The sequence below is a fragment of the Mustela nivalis genome (assembly GCF_964662115.1).
Source record: "Mustela nivalis genome assembly, chromosome: 5".
Classification (NCBI taxonomy): domain Eukaryota; kingdom Metazoa; phylum Chordata; class Mammalia; order Carnivora; family Mustelidae; genus Mustela; species Mustela nivalis.
In genome coordinates, this window is record NC_139024.1 from 8,988,366 (window position 1) to 9,001,793 (window position 13,428).

The following is a 13,428-nucleotide window of genomic DNA, read 5'->3' on the forward strand; positions in this document are numbered from 1 at the left end:
GAGAAGGCAATCCTCCATGTGCGTCTTTAGCACTGACCCAGGTACAGCCTAGCTGTCAGGGTTTGGGTCCCTTGTTTTTGTGAAGGGCGGGAAAGAGGGAGTTCATTTTTATTATTTTTTTATTTTTTAAGATTTTATTGATTTATTTGACAGACAGAGATCACAAGTAGGCAGAGAGAGAGAGAGGGGGAAGCAGGCTCCCTGCTGAGCAGAGAGCCCAATGCGGGGCTCTATCCCAGGATCCTGGGATCGTGACCCGAACCAAAGGCAGAGGCTTTAACCCACTGAGCCACCCAGGCGCCCCGAGGGAGTTCATTTTTTTTCAGGTCTCCCTGCTACCTGAGTTAAGTAATGAAGGCAGAATGAGTATTAATTTGAAGCTCACAAACTTTCATAATACTATTGGAAAACTATTTTGGTTCTTAGATAGTTCCTTAGATAGTGCATTACCGTTGTAGGACTCCTGCTATGTAAATCGCAAATTTATAGTCCTATTTTAAAACTTCACACATAGGAGTTGACCATGGTTTTGGTTGTCTCCTAAAGCCTGGGCGATCGCATCTACTTCTATCTCTGAAAAAACCCGAAGGGGAGCTGTGGAAATGTGCACGGGAACACTTGCACACATAGGTGCACGAGCACCCTATGAACAGAGGTCATATGATCAGAGAGGTCAGAGGGAACTCCAGGGCAGAGCAAAGAAGTGCACTAAGACTCATCAGTAAAAACAACAATTAACAGTTACAAATTAGAATGGAGAGCGGGGTTGCTCAAAATCTGGTTTTACTGTTTCCTATGAAGTAACAAAGAAGGTGTCAGGTTATCTAACGTCTCTGATCTTGTAGGTGCGAGGGCAGATGCATCCTGAATTGGGTCCTCTTAGGGAAACAAGACAAAAGAACTCATCAGAAAGACAGCACAAGCTCTGACCTCTCAAAAACAGAACGATGGTGAGGATCCCAGGGCGTCCAGTAACCCAGGGACTGAAGACACAGCTGGGAGCATGGCAGGCCATGCCAGTGCACATTGGGACACCTTCTCAGAGGACTCAAGACCCACCCCGGAATGCTGCACACAAGTAATTTTTTTTTTTTTGATCTGGAAAATTTTATTAAGCAATAGCTGGACAACTTTTACAACTTCAAATCATCAATAAAAAAAAAAAAAGAAGAGATTAATCCATCTCAATAATAAAGACAGAAAATAATTTGGATCAACCACGTCATTTTGAATGCAAACCATGAATGCCTTCTAGAATACCTCCCACACAATCTAATACACAAAGTACATCAGCAGAGAGCCAAATAAGGGTGAGCTCATTAGAGTGCAAGTGGGACTCTCAGCAGATCTTGCTTGGAAAGTCAAACAAAGCAGGATGCTGGAATTGAGAAACAAAGTAACACGAGTGGGACTGAGGCGCACACAGCAGCGCGCTATCCCCAAGGTTTGGCTAAGAACATGCTGGTGGTCTGGTTTGGTCAGGGACCTGTGCACCTGCACCGTGCACTTACAGTTTAAAAAAAAAAAAAAAGAAAGAAAAGAAAAAGAAAAAGAAAATGCCAGTAGTAATAAACTCAGAAATTATGTTCAAACTTACAGTACCAAAATAATGCATTTATAAACAAATGCGAAAACAATACCCCTTTGGTAAATAATACAGTGCCTTTTTCAGTCAAACGCATAACCCCATGCTTCTCTACAACATGAAAAAAAAATTTATCTACAACAAACAACAGGATCTTAGAAACCTACCCCCTCCCCTTTAAAAGAACTTGTAAACAGGAAATATTGGTACAAGTTACAAGAAAATTGCACAAAGCCAAAGAAATGAAAATAAAATTAGCCACAACTTTTCAGAGTTTCCATCAACCGGAGTGAAGGGAATACACAGATGGTGATGAGATCGGAGTCATGTGCGATGATGAAATCCCAGGAACTCAAAGAACAGTTTTGACACATTTTGCCTCAACTAACTTTGTTCACAACTACTGACCTGGCCAAGGGATAGATGGCCCACACAGGGACATGATGGGTTCCTTTCAAAAAATCTTTTCAACTTGCAGATAGCGAACACTGCAGAAGTAACTCAAGAATTCACACCTGCCTGGGCACAGCCTCCTTGGTTCTTTTCTCAACCCACTCTACTGTTTGTGGGGGTAAATGGGGACTTATTCGGGGGCCGTTTTCCAGGGAGTCCACTAAGCAGGGCACACACATGTGGAGGCTCCTGTGTCTTACCTGACTGAAACCGGTGCTTTTGTGTGATTTTTAGGAGAACAATCACCATTCCAAAAGCATCTGTTTCTAGAGATGAACCTGCTAAGGCTTATTTTAAATGCACGGGTTCATACTCACGGGAGAGCTCATTAATGCTGGAAAAGCAATGTTCCTCTGTAAAAAGGCAATGATTTTGAAACATATCTTCCAAGTTCGTACAGTGGCATGAGGAGACGGTCCCACTTTGAGCCCTCAGGCTGTTAGAGCTAGACAGGAATGGAGAATTTTGTCCAGGCCAGGTTGTCCCTGTCATGTTACAGATGGACAAATGGAAGCCCGAAGTCACCCTCCAACTTGGTGGCAGAGCGGGCTTGACCCCAGGTTCAAGAGGATTACAAGATGAAAGTACAGGTTTTTGCCTGTCCTTATGGGACACTCCACCGGGGAGCGACGGACACGGGGGAAAAAGACTAACCTGCAAAGTCCCGACTTCCGCTGCCCTCAGAGCCTTGGCATTTTCCTGCTTCCGTGGCATCGGTTTTTCTTAGGATATGCATTCAGTGGACACGCCGTCCACAAATCTGCGCCTTTGGTTTGATGAGGTTAGAGTTGAAACAAACTTAAAATCGGTTTTTATGTTTGTTAATACACAGCTTTCTTCAAAAAGGTAAGGATTCTTTAAGTAGTTGATGGGGCTGATGGTTTTAAATTTAGAGATTCAATGAGGTATCTCAATATTCATAAGTTGCTATTAATAAACATGATGTAGAATTCTGCTGTTTAAAGTACTACTTTAGTAGTATTTAATAAATTGAGACTGAATAAAGATGACTTTTAAAGTAAGTGAAGCCATCGCCATCAACTTGAAAGATACCATATCACGAGTGCACAGACCCGTGGAAGTATGAGGCGCGTGGGCCCGTTTTCCTCCTCTGGGCCAGAGCACAGGGCTGGGCAGCCGCTGCCCCTCAGGTATGCAGACCTCCCGGACCAGGCCTCTGTCTCCACGTATGGAAGAGGCCTTTTGGGGAATGAGCTCAGAATTTAGAAAGTTGAATTATTTGCTACAAATACTCACTTTCTTTTCACAGTTTTTATTCCAAGGACTTCCCCCTCTACTTGCTCTTAGTAATAAGAAAAACTCTAAAACGTATTTTTTCATGGTCTCTGTATCTTAAGAACCAATCTGAGAATCTGGAAAGCGGACACTTACAATAGTGCCTTCCTTTGCTGCTCTCATTCCTCTTTACATTTCGTAGCACCTTTTATTTTTAACTAAAAATAAAATGTTCAAAAGAGGGGGCACTATTATTTTAGGATGTGTTGTCTCAAAGGAATCGACTCTTCTGTATATAATCAATACCAAAGAATGCAAAAAAAAAAAATTGCCTTTAAAGGATTAATAGGAATTTTTTCCCAATTAGAAAAGTTACAAATTGTCCAGCAGAAAAAACCTTCTATCATATCCTCTTTATTTCTCGCAGCAAAATATGCTGCTACCAAATAACTCATTACAAACACACTATTTTTCTAAATAAATAAAATGGGCATAACTCACCAGTACATAGTAACAAAAGAATTCCTAAGAACACTATTAAAGCAAGATAAATAATCTCTTGGACAACAAAACAGGGGAACTGCATTTAAATTATTTTAGAAATAGGTCATAACCATTATTGCACAACTAATAAGCATTGAAACATCTTACCAAGCTACAGAAACTCCTATAAAAGAATTATATAATTCTGAATACACTGCTAAATTCTTTCTCAAAGAATTGACCCACAAAAAATCAGGTTCAATATTTTAAAATACAAGCTGGAAAACTCGGACGTTAGCTGGGAGCTGTCCTCATGTGTGTTTCTTCAGGGTTTGGAGAGAATGGTGAGTGATGCTGTCTTGCTGTGGGGAAGGAATGGGCCGGTTGTCTTTTCTAGTTTTTAAACCAAAACAAGGAATGTAAAAATACATACTTTCAAAAGACTTCTCTACAGTGTCTCTCATTTGTCTGCTCCAAACCAAATGCACACGGAGGACTCCCTGCAAGTAGACAGTCCCATGCTCCTGCCCTAAACACATGACATGTTGGAGTAAGTGACAACTGTGAACCGGGTTTGTTACCGGGGCTCAGTGCTGCCCGCGGCGTCCCCTAAGGAGGAGGTGGAGGGAAAAGATCTTCTCAGATTTTTCTTTCTTTTTTGTAATTAACCAGCTGTCTTAAGTACTATAATTTTAATAATGTGTTCCCAGTGGTTCATCTCCTCAGTAAACAGTCTGTACAATTAATAAAGAACTTTTTTTTTTCCCTCCCAGTACAACTGTGGGACTTGTTTCAAAGAGATTACTATATCTCTTTTAACACCCTGGCAAATGCCTACGGTTTTGTTACATTTCTAACCAATCAGGAAACATCTCTAGTCAACTGGGTTTTAACGTGGCTGAGAAGAAAGGCGCGCTTTCAGACCAATGTCTCAGCATCTCCAGAAAGAGAAAGCGCAGCAGCTTATCTAGTGGGAAGGAGAACGTCTCCGGCCACACTTTCCAGACTAAACAACAGAGGGGTGGAGGGGACTAAGGGGGCTTTTCAGCAGGTGAGTACCTAGTGGTTGCCCAAGGTGCTAGGCGACCAGGCAGCTACCCCACGACACGCCAGGACTGATCCGTTTTGTCCCTCCCTTCTCCGGAAGGCAAACCTCCCTGAACCAGTGGGATGCTGCCACGTTCTAAGATGACACGGGTGGGGTCTCTCATGCGAACAGCCTCTGAGAGGAGCCGAGCCCGTGTACCATTCCCGGCGCCGCCGGCTGCGCCCCTCGCGGACGCCCCCTCCGCGCTTACCCCTGCTAAGGGCAGCGCCGCACAGCCCACTCCTGGGAGCCCCACCGCGCGGCCTCCGTAACCCCCAACAGCCACCGAGTCGCCCCTGGGGAAGTAACAGGACGGGTGTGGATTCAACGCCCCCTCCAAGAACCTGGACCCTCAGGCTTTTGGTTCTTTTTACAAAGCATTTTGTTTCCAGACAAGTGGTTATGGTACGAAGGCGTCACAAAGCGCGACGCGTGGAGCGCGGAGATCCGCGGGCGGGCGGCGTCCCTTCCTCCCGGGGCCCCCCTGCCCCCCGCGGACAGAAGCAAACGCAGCAGGACATCCCCACAGCAACTGTGTTTCCTAAAGACACCAGGTGCCTCACCCCCTCTGCTTGCAAATCCCACTCTTCCTGTAATCTTTTTGTTTGAAAAGAAAGAAGAAAGAGAAACAATAAAGGATTATAAAAGGCCAAACAAACGACAACAATGAAAGGTCAGTCCCTTCTCCTGGGCCTGACAGATTCTTCCAGTTTTGCTCGTCTTCTGGTCCCAGACACCGGGGCCCTGGGCGACATCTCGGGCGCCTCCAGGAGGCCTCTCCGTCTGCCCCACACCAGTGTCCTTACTTCAGGCGCTGAGTCACATTGGCCAGGGCCACGGCGAAGGCCTGCACAGCGGAGAAGGGGTACTGGAAGTCCAGAATGTACGCGCTGCCGTCAATCCTTCCAAACTGCATCACCTGGAGTCGGGTGGAGAGGGCAGAGAAGCAGAGACATGAAGAGAGCACGAGGTGGGAAACAGCCTCGTCGGCGCCGCTCCCGAGGGAAGGGGACGGCCAGGCTGGGAGGCCGGTGTGCCGACCGGAGACGCTGACCAAGCTTCTCGATCTCACCGCGAGTTTGTCAGAAATAAAGCGGGCGAGGGAACATGTCAAACGTGCAAGTGGGAAGATAATGAGAAAAATTCGGAGCGCGGAAAGCTCCGCAGCTCAAATAGCGGTTTCCTCACCAAGGAAGCAGAAAGGAGAAGGGACAAGTTGAGGGAAGAATCTATAGGCTAGTAAAGGGTTAAGAGACACATCCACTGCTCAGAGAGGGATAAAACAGTCCCCTCCCTCCCCTGGTGCTCCTCTCTCCTTTGTCCTCTCAGTGCTTACCGGCGGCGCATCTTCTCCCTGCACAACATGCATCCGGGGGTGTTTATGGTCTTTCTTCCACTAGGCTCCACTCCAGGAGCACAGGGACTTTCCGTTTTCCCCAGGGCTCTAGCTTCAGCGCCTGGAGCAAGCCCAGAAAGCTCTCTGTGAAGGGCTCATGATGAGGGTTTTAGGCTTTGTGGGTCACAGGGTCTTTGCCACAGCTCTAACCCTGCCGCAGGACGAAAACAGCCTCAGCCAATGTTCAGCGGACGCCCACGGCTGCGTTCCAATAAAACTTTATTAAAAAAGGCAGCAGGATGGACTGGTCTGTGGGCCCCCAATTGCTGACTCCTGGCTCAGAGGACTGCCAGGCAGACGCTCACTAAATATTTGTTGAGTGAATTAATGAACATGAGATTTAAACATGCAGGGTGACGGCAACTGCCAGGACGGTAAGAAGGTGTGTGTGCAGAACGACAGCGACACGGCACAGTGAGCGCCACCGTTTCAGGCTGCAGCAGGAACCAGTGACAAGTCACCCCGTGTGTCATGTACCTTACGCCAGAGAATCAGGGAAGGACTCAGTCATAAATACACTGGAAGAGGCAAACCCACACTGGCTAATTATTATGTCTAGGGAAAGAAAAACTGTACATGAAAAAGGAAATATAAATAAGCCGTCATCTGTGGCTCAGCTGTAAATCGTGTATGCGGGCATAATGAACCCCCAGTGAGTACACTGAGTAAGAACAGGGGAAGTTCATGTGTGTGTATAAGGCAGTGGGGTGATCCAAACCAACCCTCCTACCCCTCAGGAACAAGTCGATACATGATGTGAAAAACTGAAAAATCAATAAACACAAGTGGGAACATGTTGTCAACTACCAGAAGCGACGGAGCTGGAGGAACGTGTGTCCCGGAGGAGAGCGGCGTTTGGGAGGGGGCCGTGCACTGGGCAGGGAGGGGCCTGCTAGTTTTCCTCCTGGTTCTGGCAGAATCATCTGACTTTGAAAAATCAGTACATGTGCTGCTTTGACAATAAGTTTAAAAAAAAAAAAAAGCCAGCAACGGCACCCGGTAAGGCACAACCACGATCGGCCCCACTTGAGAGCCACAGTTGTATTCTGCAGCTCTCCCGGGGCTCCTGCAGGCGGAAGCAGGGCCATCCTTTAGCAGGTTTTCAGCCCCCGCCCCACCCGACTGGTCAAGACCAGAATGCAGTGGAACCGGCCATGGCCCAAGACACGTTTGCTTACCTGCCGCCCCTCCAGCTCGATCTGGAAGTTCTTGGCTGACTCTTGGGTCACCCGCCCCCCGAAGTCCAGCTGGTACACCTGTGTGGCTTCGTTCCACAGAGGCTGCTTGTTGGCCATGACATACACGAAGCCCTGGCTGCCCAGCCGCCCGTCCTCCTTCTCGCTGGCTTTCCGGCACTTGAACTCTTCCAGCTCGCTGGCCGTCCTCAGGCTCCGCTTGCTTTTCCAGCCCTTCTTGCTGCCCTGGCTCTGGTTCATCAGCTCATCCCCGCTGATGAACAGCTCGGGCTCGCTCTCTGAGCTGTCCTGGAACTCATTCGTCTTGTTCAACTTCTTGGACTTCAGTTGGTCTTTCTGACTCTTCACTTTCTTCTTTTCCCTCCCCAGGCGGGGGCTGGAGATGAGGGAATTAAAGTCACTCAGAGCCCGCGCCTCCTTCTTCACTCTGCCCTCCGTGATGGCCTGAACGTTTCCTTCCTCCGCTCGGCTGTCCAGGCGCTTCCGGTTCTTCTTCCCGAATTTCTCTGTCCGCTGGGGCACCGGGCTCTCTGTCAGGGAGAGGACTTCTTGGAAGTTGTCTGTGGTCTCTACCATCACCTCGGTACCCAAGTGGCTTTGGAGGTCAGTGGGCGGTGGGGACACGAGGGGCTTCTCTATCACCAGGTGTGCCTTGGGGGGCAGAGTGCCCTGGGGGTTTTGCACAGGCGGGCAAGGGCTATAGGAACTCCAGGGGTGCAAGGCGATAGGTGGCAGCTGTAAACTCGAGCAGGTGCTGCTTCCCGGATACATGGGGGGCAGGGTGCAGTAGGAGAGGCTGGGTGGGTAGGTGGGCTGCAGAACCACTGCCGACTCCTGTGGTGCGAACGGCGTGGGGGACAGGGCATCTTTTGGGGAGCAGGGAGTCTGCACCCCCGGCAAAGGGGGTGTGTTATAGCTTCCTGGATACGGCATTCCCATCCCATAGCCTGTGTGGAAAGTGGCAGTAGGACTGGCGGGAGACTTGGGGGAGACAAAGGGCACTCGGGACACATCCAGGTGCTGGCTCTGACCTACAATCAGTGGGGGCAGTTTCAGGGGGTTGGGCACTGCAGTCTGTGCTGTCCTTTCCTGAGGAACCCAAATGTCCTCCCCCAGCACAGGGTCCCACTGGTAAGGTGGTGGCCGTTTTACGGCCACAGCAGCTTCGGGCAGCGCGGGGTGCCTCAGGGGCTTCTCCACCTGACAGTGCTGGGCCAGCGCCTCGTCCTCAGTGAAGGCCGAGTTAACATAGTCGGCGCGGTCGCGGGCCCCGTCTGGCGGGCTCAGGAGGCTGTAGGACGACTGGGAGGTCAGCGGGGAGGTGCTGGCGGCATGTGCCAGGCCCGATCCCGGCTGCGCGCCCCCCGCACCCCCAGCGCCCGGCTCCGGCCGCCCAGCCGCACCCCCGCCGCTGCACTGGCTGCAGGTGTACAGGGCGGGCGGGGGCCTCGCCGCCGGAAACTGCACGGCGCCCTTGGGCTTGGGCGGGTGCTGCGGTGGGGCCCTCGGGGGCTCGGCCAGCTGCGCCGCCTTGAGCGCCACCTCGCGGTTGTTCCTGCGCAGCGTGGCGTGGATGAGACTGTCGGGCCTCTGGGCAGCGCCCCTGCCAGGCAGGGGGCCGGCGATTTCGGGGTACGGGGGTGGGTCTCCGGTCGGGATGGAGTAGCGGGGGACCGTCAGGCGGTTCAGGGTCGCACTGGTGCAGGGCTGGGGGACCTTCTTCTCCGTGGCGGTGAGCCTCAGGGTGGCCGAGCTGCCCGGGCCGGGGAGGGTGTAGGTGTTCTGGGAGCAGAGCATCCGCGTTCGCGGCCGGCATACCTCTTCCACGTTGCCGCTGCTGTCGAAGGTGGTGATCCTCTCGTAGCCCAGGGGCGTCTGGTAATGGGCTGCTGTGGGGTACAGGGAGAAGTCGCCCTTCTTCAGGCACGTGTCCACCGGGGGCTGCGGGGGTGGCAGCGGGGGCGGCGGTGCTGCGGTGGTGGGGGCTGCGGGGATGGTTCCGGGGTAGGGGGGTGGTGGGTTCATCTTCGCCACCTGGACCTCCTGTGGGGCACTGAACACCACTGCGTCCCCTTCCGTGGCCAGCTGCGCCACAGGCCGCAGGGCCTTGGCGGACTTCTGCAGGTGGTCATGATCTCGGTCTCCATGGTCCACCACGGACAGCTGGATGGCTCCCTGGGTGGGCGGCGGCAGGGACAGCTGAGCAGGGCTGGGGAGGATGCGGCCCATCTCCACACCTCCAAAGATCACCTGTCCGGGGCTGGAGTAGCGGTTGGAGACAGGGTACTGGGTGGCACTGTCACTTCCGTGCTCAGATGTCCCCACTGCCGTGGTCTGATTGGTCAGGACGTCCAGCTGCACATTCTGATTGGCCAGCAGGGACTGCACCAAGCCTATGCTCTGAGTAGGGGACATAGCCTGTGCCGAGCTGTGAATGGGCGCAATAGGGATGTTCACCGTGCAAGGGGGGTTGTTCTCAGGCACACCAGATGCTCCTGTCACTGGGAGGAAAAGGGAAAAAATGAATTGCTTACAAAACAGTGCTGTGAAACTGGATCAGAATAAGTAATACAACAACTAATCAACTCATCCAGTCCTTCTGCATACAAAATACAATTGCTACGGACGGAGAGAAGTTTGCTTGGGGAAAAGCTAGACCTTTCACACAAGTTCTACAGAGTTTCTCTAAGGTTTCTGGAAGGACACACGCAAAGATTTCCAATGAATATACTTTGGAACCTTCTGAATTTGGTACCTAAATGGTACTAGGGCACATACTTAACTTTTTAAAAAATTTTATTTATTTTTATTTTTTAATACTTAACTGTTCAAAAAGATGCTTTTTACTCATGAATTCATAAAATGGCCCACTCTTTTATGCAAGAAGAGAATTATGATATGTAGCATGACACTCCACGGGGCACTTATACTGCCTAGGGTCCTGGGTAGGTTTATCCACAATTACAGACTGGTTAATATGGGAAAGTGTTAAAAGCAGATGTAATGTGAAATTTGTACACAAATTAAGTTTCTGTAAATAGAACCATGTAAAAGGCAGTAGAGATACCAAAGAAAAGAATCTTCTAGCAAATAAGCATTATTTGGGGAGGATCATTTCCTAATTTATGTGCTGTTCAGCATTTCTAACAGTGTGTAAGGTACAGCCCCCCTTTGTAAAACCCTGTAACTATAGTCTATTTGTACAGATAGGGAACTTAACAAAGCACAAATTTGAGCGATGCCCTACACACCACAGGCGGGGGCTCAGAACCACCGTTTAGACTGCCCTGCTTAAAGTACCATCAGGCACTGGCAAGTTTGCTTATTTGGGCCTTTAAGTTCTACGTGGCAACTAGTGTATGCGCAGCAAGCAAGATTTGACTAGCCAGCTGTAAAGGCTGTTTGACCTTTTACCACAGCTACAGAATGAGGGCAGCTAGCTCATCGAAAGCTAAGCCGGGGGCACCGGGGTGGCTCAGTTGGTTAAGCGTCTGCCTTCGGCTCAGGTCATGATCTCGGGGTCCTGGGATCGAACCCCACATTGGGCTCTCTGCTCAGTGGGGAGTCTGCTTCTCCCTCTCCCTCTGCCTGCTGCTCCCTACTCACGTTTTTTCTATCTCTCTAATAGATAAATAAATCTTAAAAAGAAAAAAAAAAAAAGCTAAGCCCACCCTTGGTTCCAATCAGATTCCCCCTTCCCTGGGGCCCACTAGTGAGATGCAACTATTTCCTGGCTGCGTGAGTCTGGGTCCGTCTCATTTTTTATTAATCCTGTTCAGACCCTCCTCCAGATGTTCACCCATCTGCACTGAGCGCCGGGCTCTTCCCTGATACAAAGAAGAGTCTCTCTGTCGTCAGCATTAAGTGCGAGGCCTGAGAGAGAATGCTGCCCCGAATGGGAAGCCCAGACGGGAACAGCAGCAGGTGAGCGCGGAGCACTGGGGAGCAGCACGAGTTTCGTTCCGGGAGCCCCGGGAGGGCGTTATTCAGAAGGTGTGTCTGATGCTGCTTCAAATTCTGAAATGGCAGGGGACGTGCTGTATACGAAGCTCACGTGTGAGGCTTCACCAAGCCGCAGATTGATGGGGATGCAAAACCGTGCCCATTAGAACTTGGACGGTCTAGAACGCCTACGGCCCCTCTGAGGAGAGCTACAACCATGGGAAAACCAAAGGCGGCTCCTCTCCGAAAGTACTGTACGAATAATTTTACAGATAAAAACCTGTGAAAAAGGTAAACAACAACCCCCCAAGTTCAGAGCCTGAGCTGGCCTGCGCGTCCTTCCCTGTTCCACGGCGAGAACCACAGCCCCTCTGTTCCAAACCCACCAGACACAGAAGTCAGTAGCCCGGGTAGGATTCCTCTGGCTCAAAAACCAGAGACTTTCAGAACCTGCTTGGTTCTAAGTAGAGAAGTCCTCATATTTATAAAATTACAGGTAGGTATTTTTTTGAAACCACTTACATGGAAATAACTGGCAGATAACCTAGAAAGCATTCTACTCTGTTAATCAAAATAGGATCCACACCCCCTAGAAAACCCTTAATTCAAGTGCTATAGATATTTGAAAACTTGTAAACTGGGATTTTAAAAGCTTGTGCCAGAATTCACCTTTAACTGAGCCCAGGCTTCTGTCCGCTGAGATGTGCGCTGCACAGCGGGAGAGAGCGGTCTGCAGGTAAAGGCTTTCTGTCCTGGAGACAGGGTGCGTTCGAGACCCTGGGCTCTGCGGGAGTCACGGGACCAGGGGAGTGACACTGCTCTCTAAGCGGGGGCTGACAAGAGGAAGGCTAGCCTAGGGCCGAGAGCCGGTTTCAGTTCTGATTTTGTGGAATTCCCATCAGTCCTGTTAACCTCGCTGACTGCATGCATGACTGAGGACCTCTGTGAAGATGAAGCAAGACGGCAGAATATTCTGTGGAAATGAGGCGTCACGGTCACCCTCATCGTCCTTGCTCTGGTAGCTCCCCGTCTCCCCAAAGCAGCCACAGTACAACCTTCAGCACACCCACCAACTGAGGAAGTTACACCTCTTCCAAACCAGGGCGGTGGGCACGGGTGGACATGCTGTAATCCTCTACTACTTAGCGCTCTGCTCCCATCATGATCCCCTACGAACACACCTGGTAAATCATCTTCATCCTCACTGAAAACATTCGGGTTGAAGACAGGCAAATTAACATAGTCCATGGAAATCTTCCGAACCTCTGGGAGATAGATGGTCATCTGCCGCGGCTGGAGGTGCAGGAGGCTGGTTTTATAGATTACTGCGGGGGTCGGGGGGAAGGAGGAAAGCGCTGTTAACAGAGACGTGCACGAGGACAGCCAAGCACCGGCAGAGTCACGGGAAGAGAAATGGGACCGTGGAGTCCCTGCCATGAGAAAGCAGGGGGGAGTCCGACAGCGGGTCTTTGTCTTCCTCCCACACGCCACTGGCCACCCAGCCGCGCCTTAGATTCCCTTACAGCAACTCCTCTGTCTAGCCCAGTCATTTTGCCAAGTGGTCTGTCTAGGGAACCCCACATTGCAAATGTCAAAAACATGTCCTAGACTTAAATGCTTTTCTGGAATGAGTTGGGATAGGAGAAATACAATTTTTTAAAGCCTCACTTGAGATCGGAATTCTAATTTAATAAAAATAGTTGTGATAAGCAGAGTGCCAAGCTCAGGGGATCTCATGCAACCCAGGAGACGGGGTGACACGGGTCAGGTTGGAACTAAACACTGCCCTTACTCAGGACTGGATTCTCATCTTCCTGACTTTCAACTTCAACCTCATGATCAGGACAGAGATTTAGTGAACTTCCACACTGTTTCTTTACATGCTAAGGTTTTATTCAATCAACAAGGACATTTAGGACAATGCCTGGATGGCAACTCAAATATTTAGAGGTGAAATTGGTTAAAAACAATGAATTTAGGTTTCACAGGAGGTTAAAGTCAGGATCAACTTTCCTTTATGTTTAATGCTCTTTCCTGTCAGGTAAGTATA

At 50.0% G+C, this 13,428-nt stretch overlaps 1 protein-coding gene across 6 annotated transcripts in view; it reads right to left on the reverse strand.

Annotated features, from left to right (window-relative positions):
* Positions 1–1,082: 1,082 nt before the first annotated feature.
* The window catches only part of TULP4 (TUB like protein 4), a 228,207-nt gene continuing 215,861 nt past the window's right edge, over positions 1,083–13,428 (reverse strand). For all 6 annotated transcript variants that reach the window (XM_082729563.1, XM_082729566.1, XM_082729565.1 and 3 more), the window contains 3 exons: positions 12,560–12,703; positions 7,419–9,937; positions 1,083–5,763 (listed from right to left, as the gene is read on the reverse strand). In XM_082729563.1, coding sequence (XP_082585689.1) covers positions 5,647–5,763; positions 7,419–9,937; positions 12,560–12,703 — 2,780 coding nt within the window. In that variant the 3' untranslated portion in view covers positions 1,083–5,646. The remainder of the gene's footprint in view (positions 5,764–7,418; positions 9,938–12,559; positions 12,704–13,428) is intronic.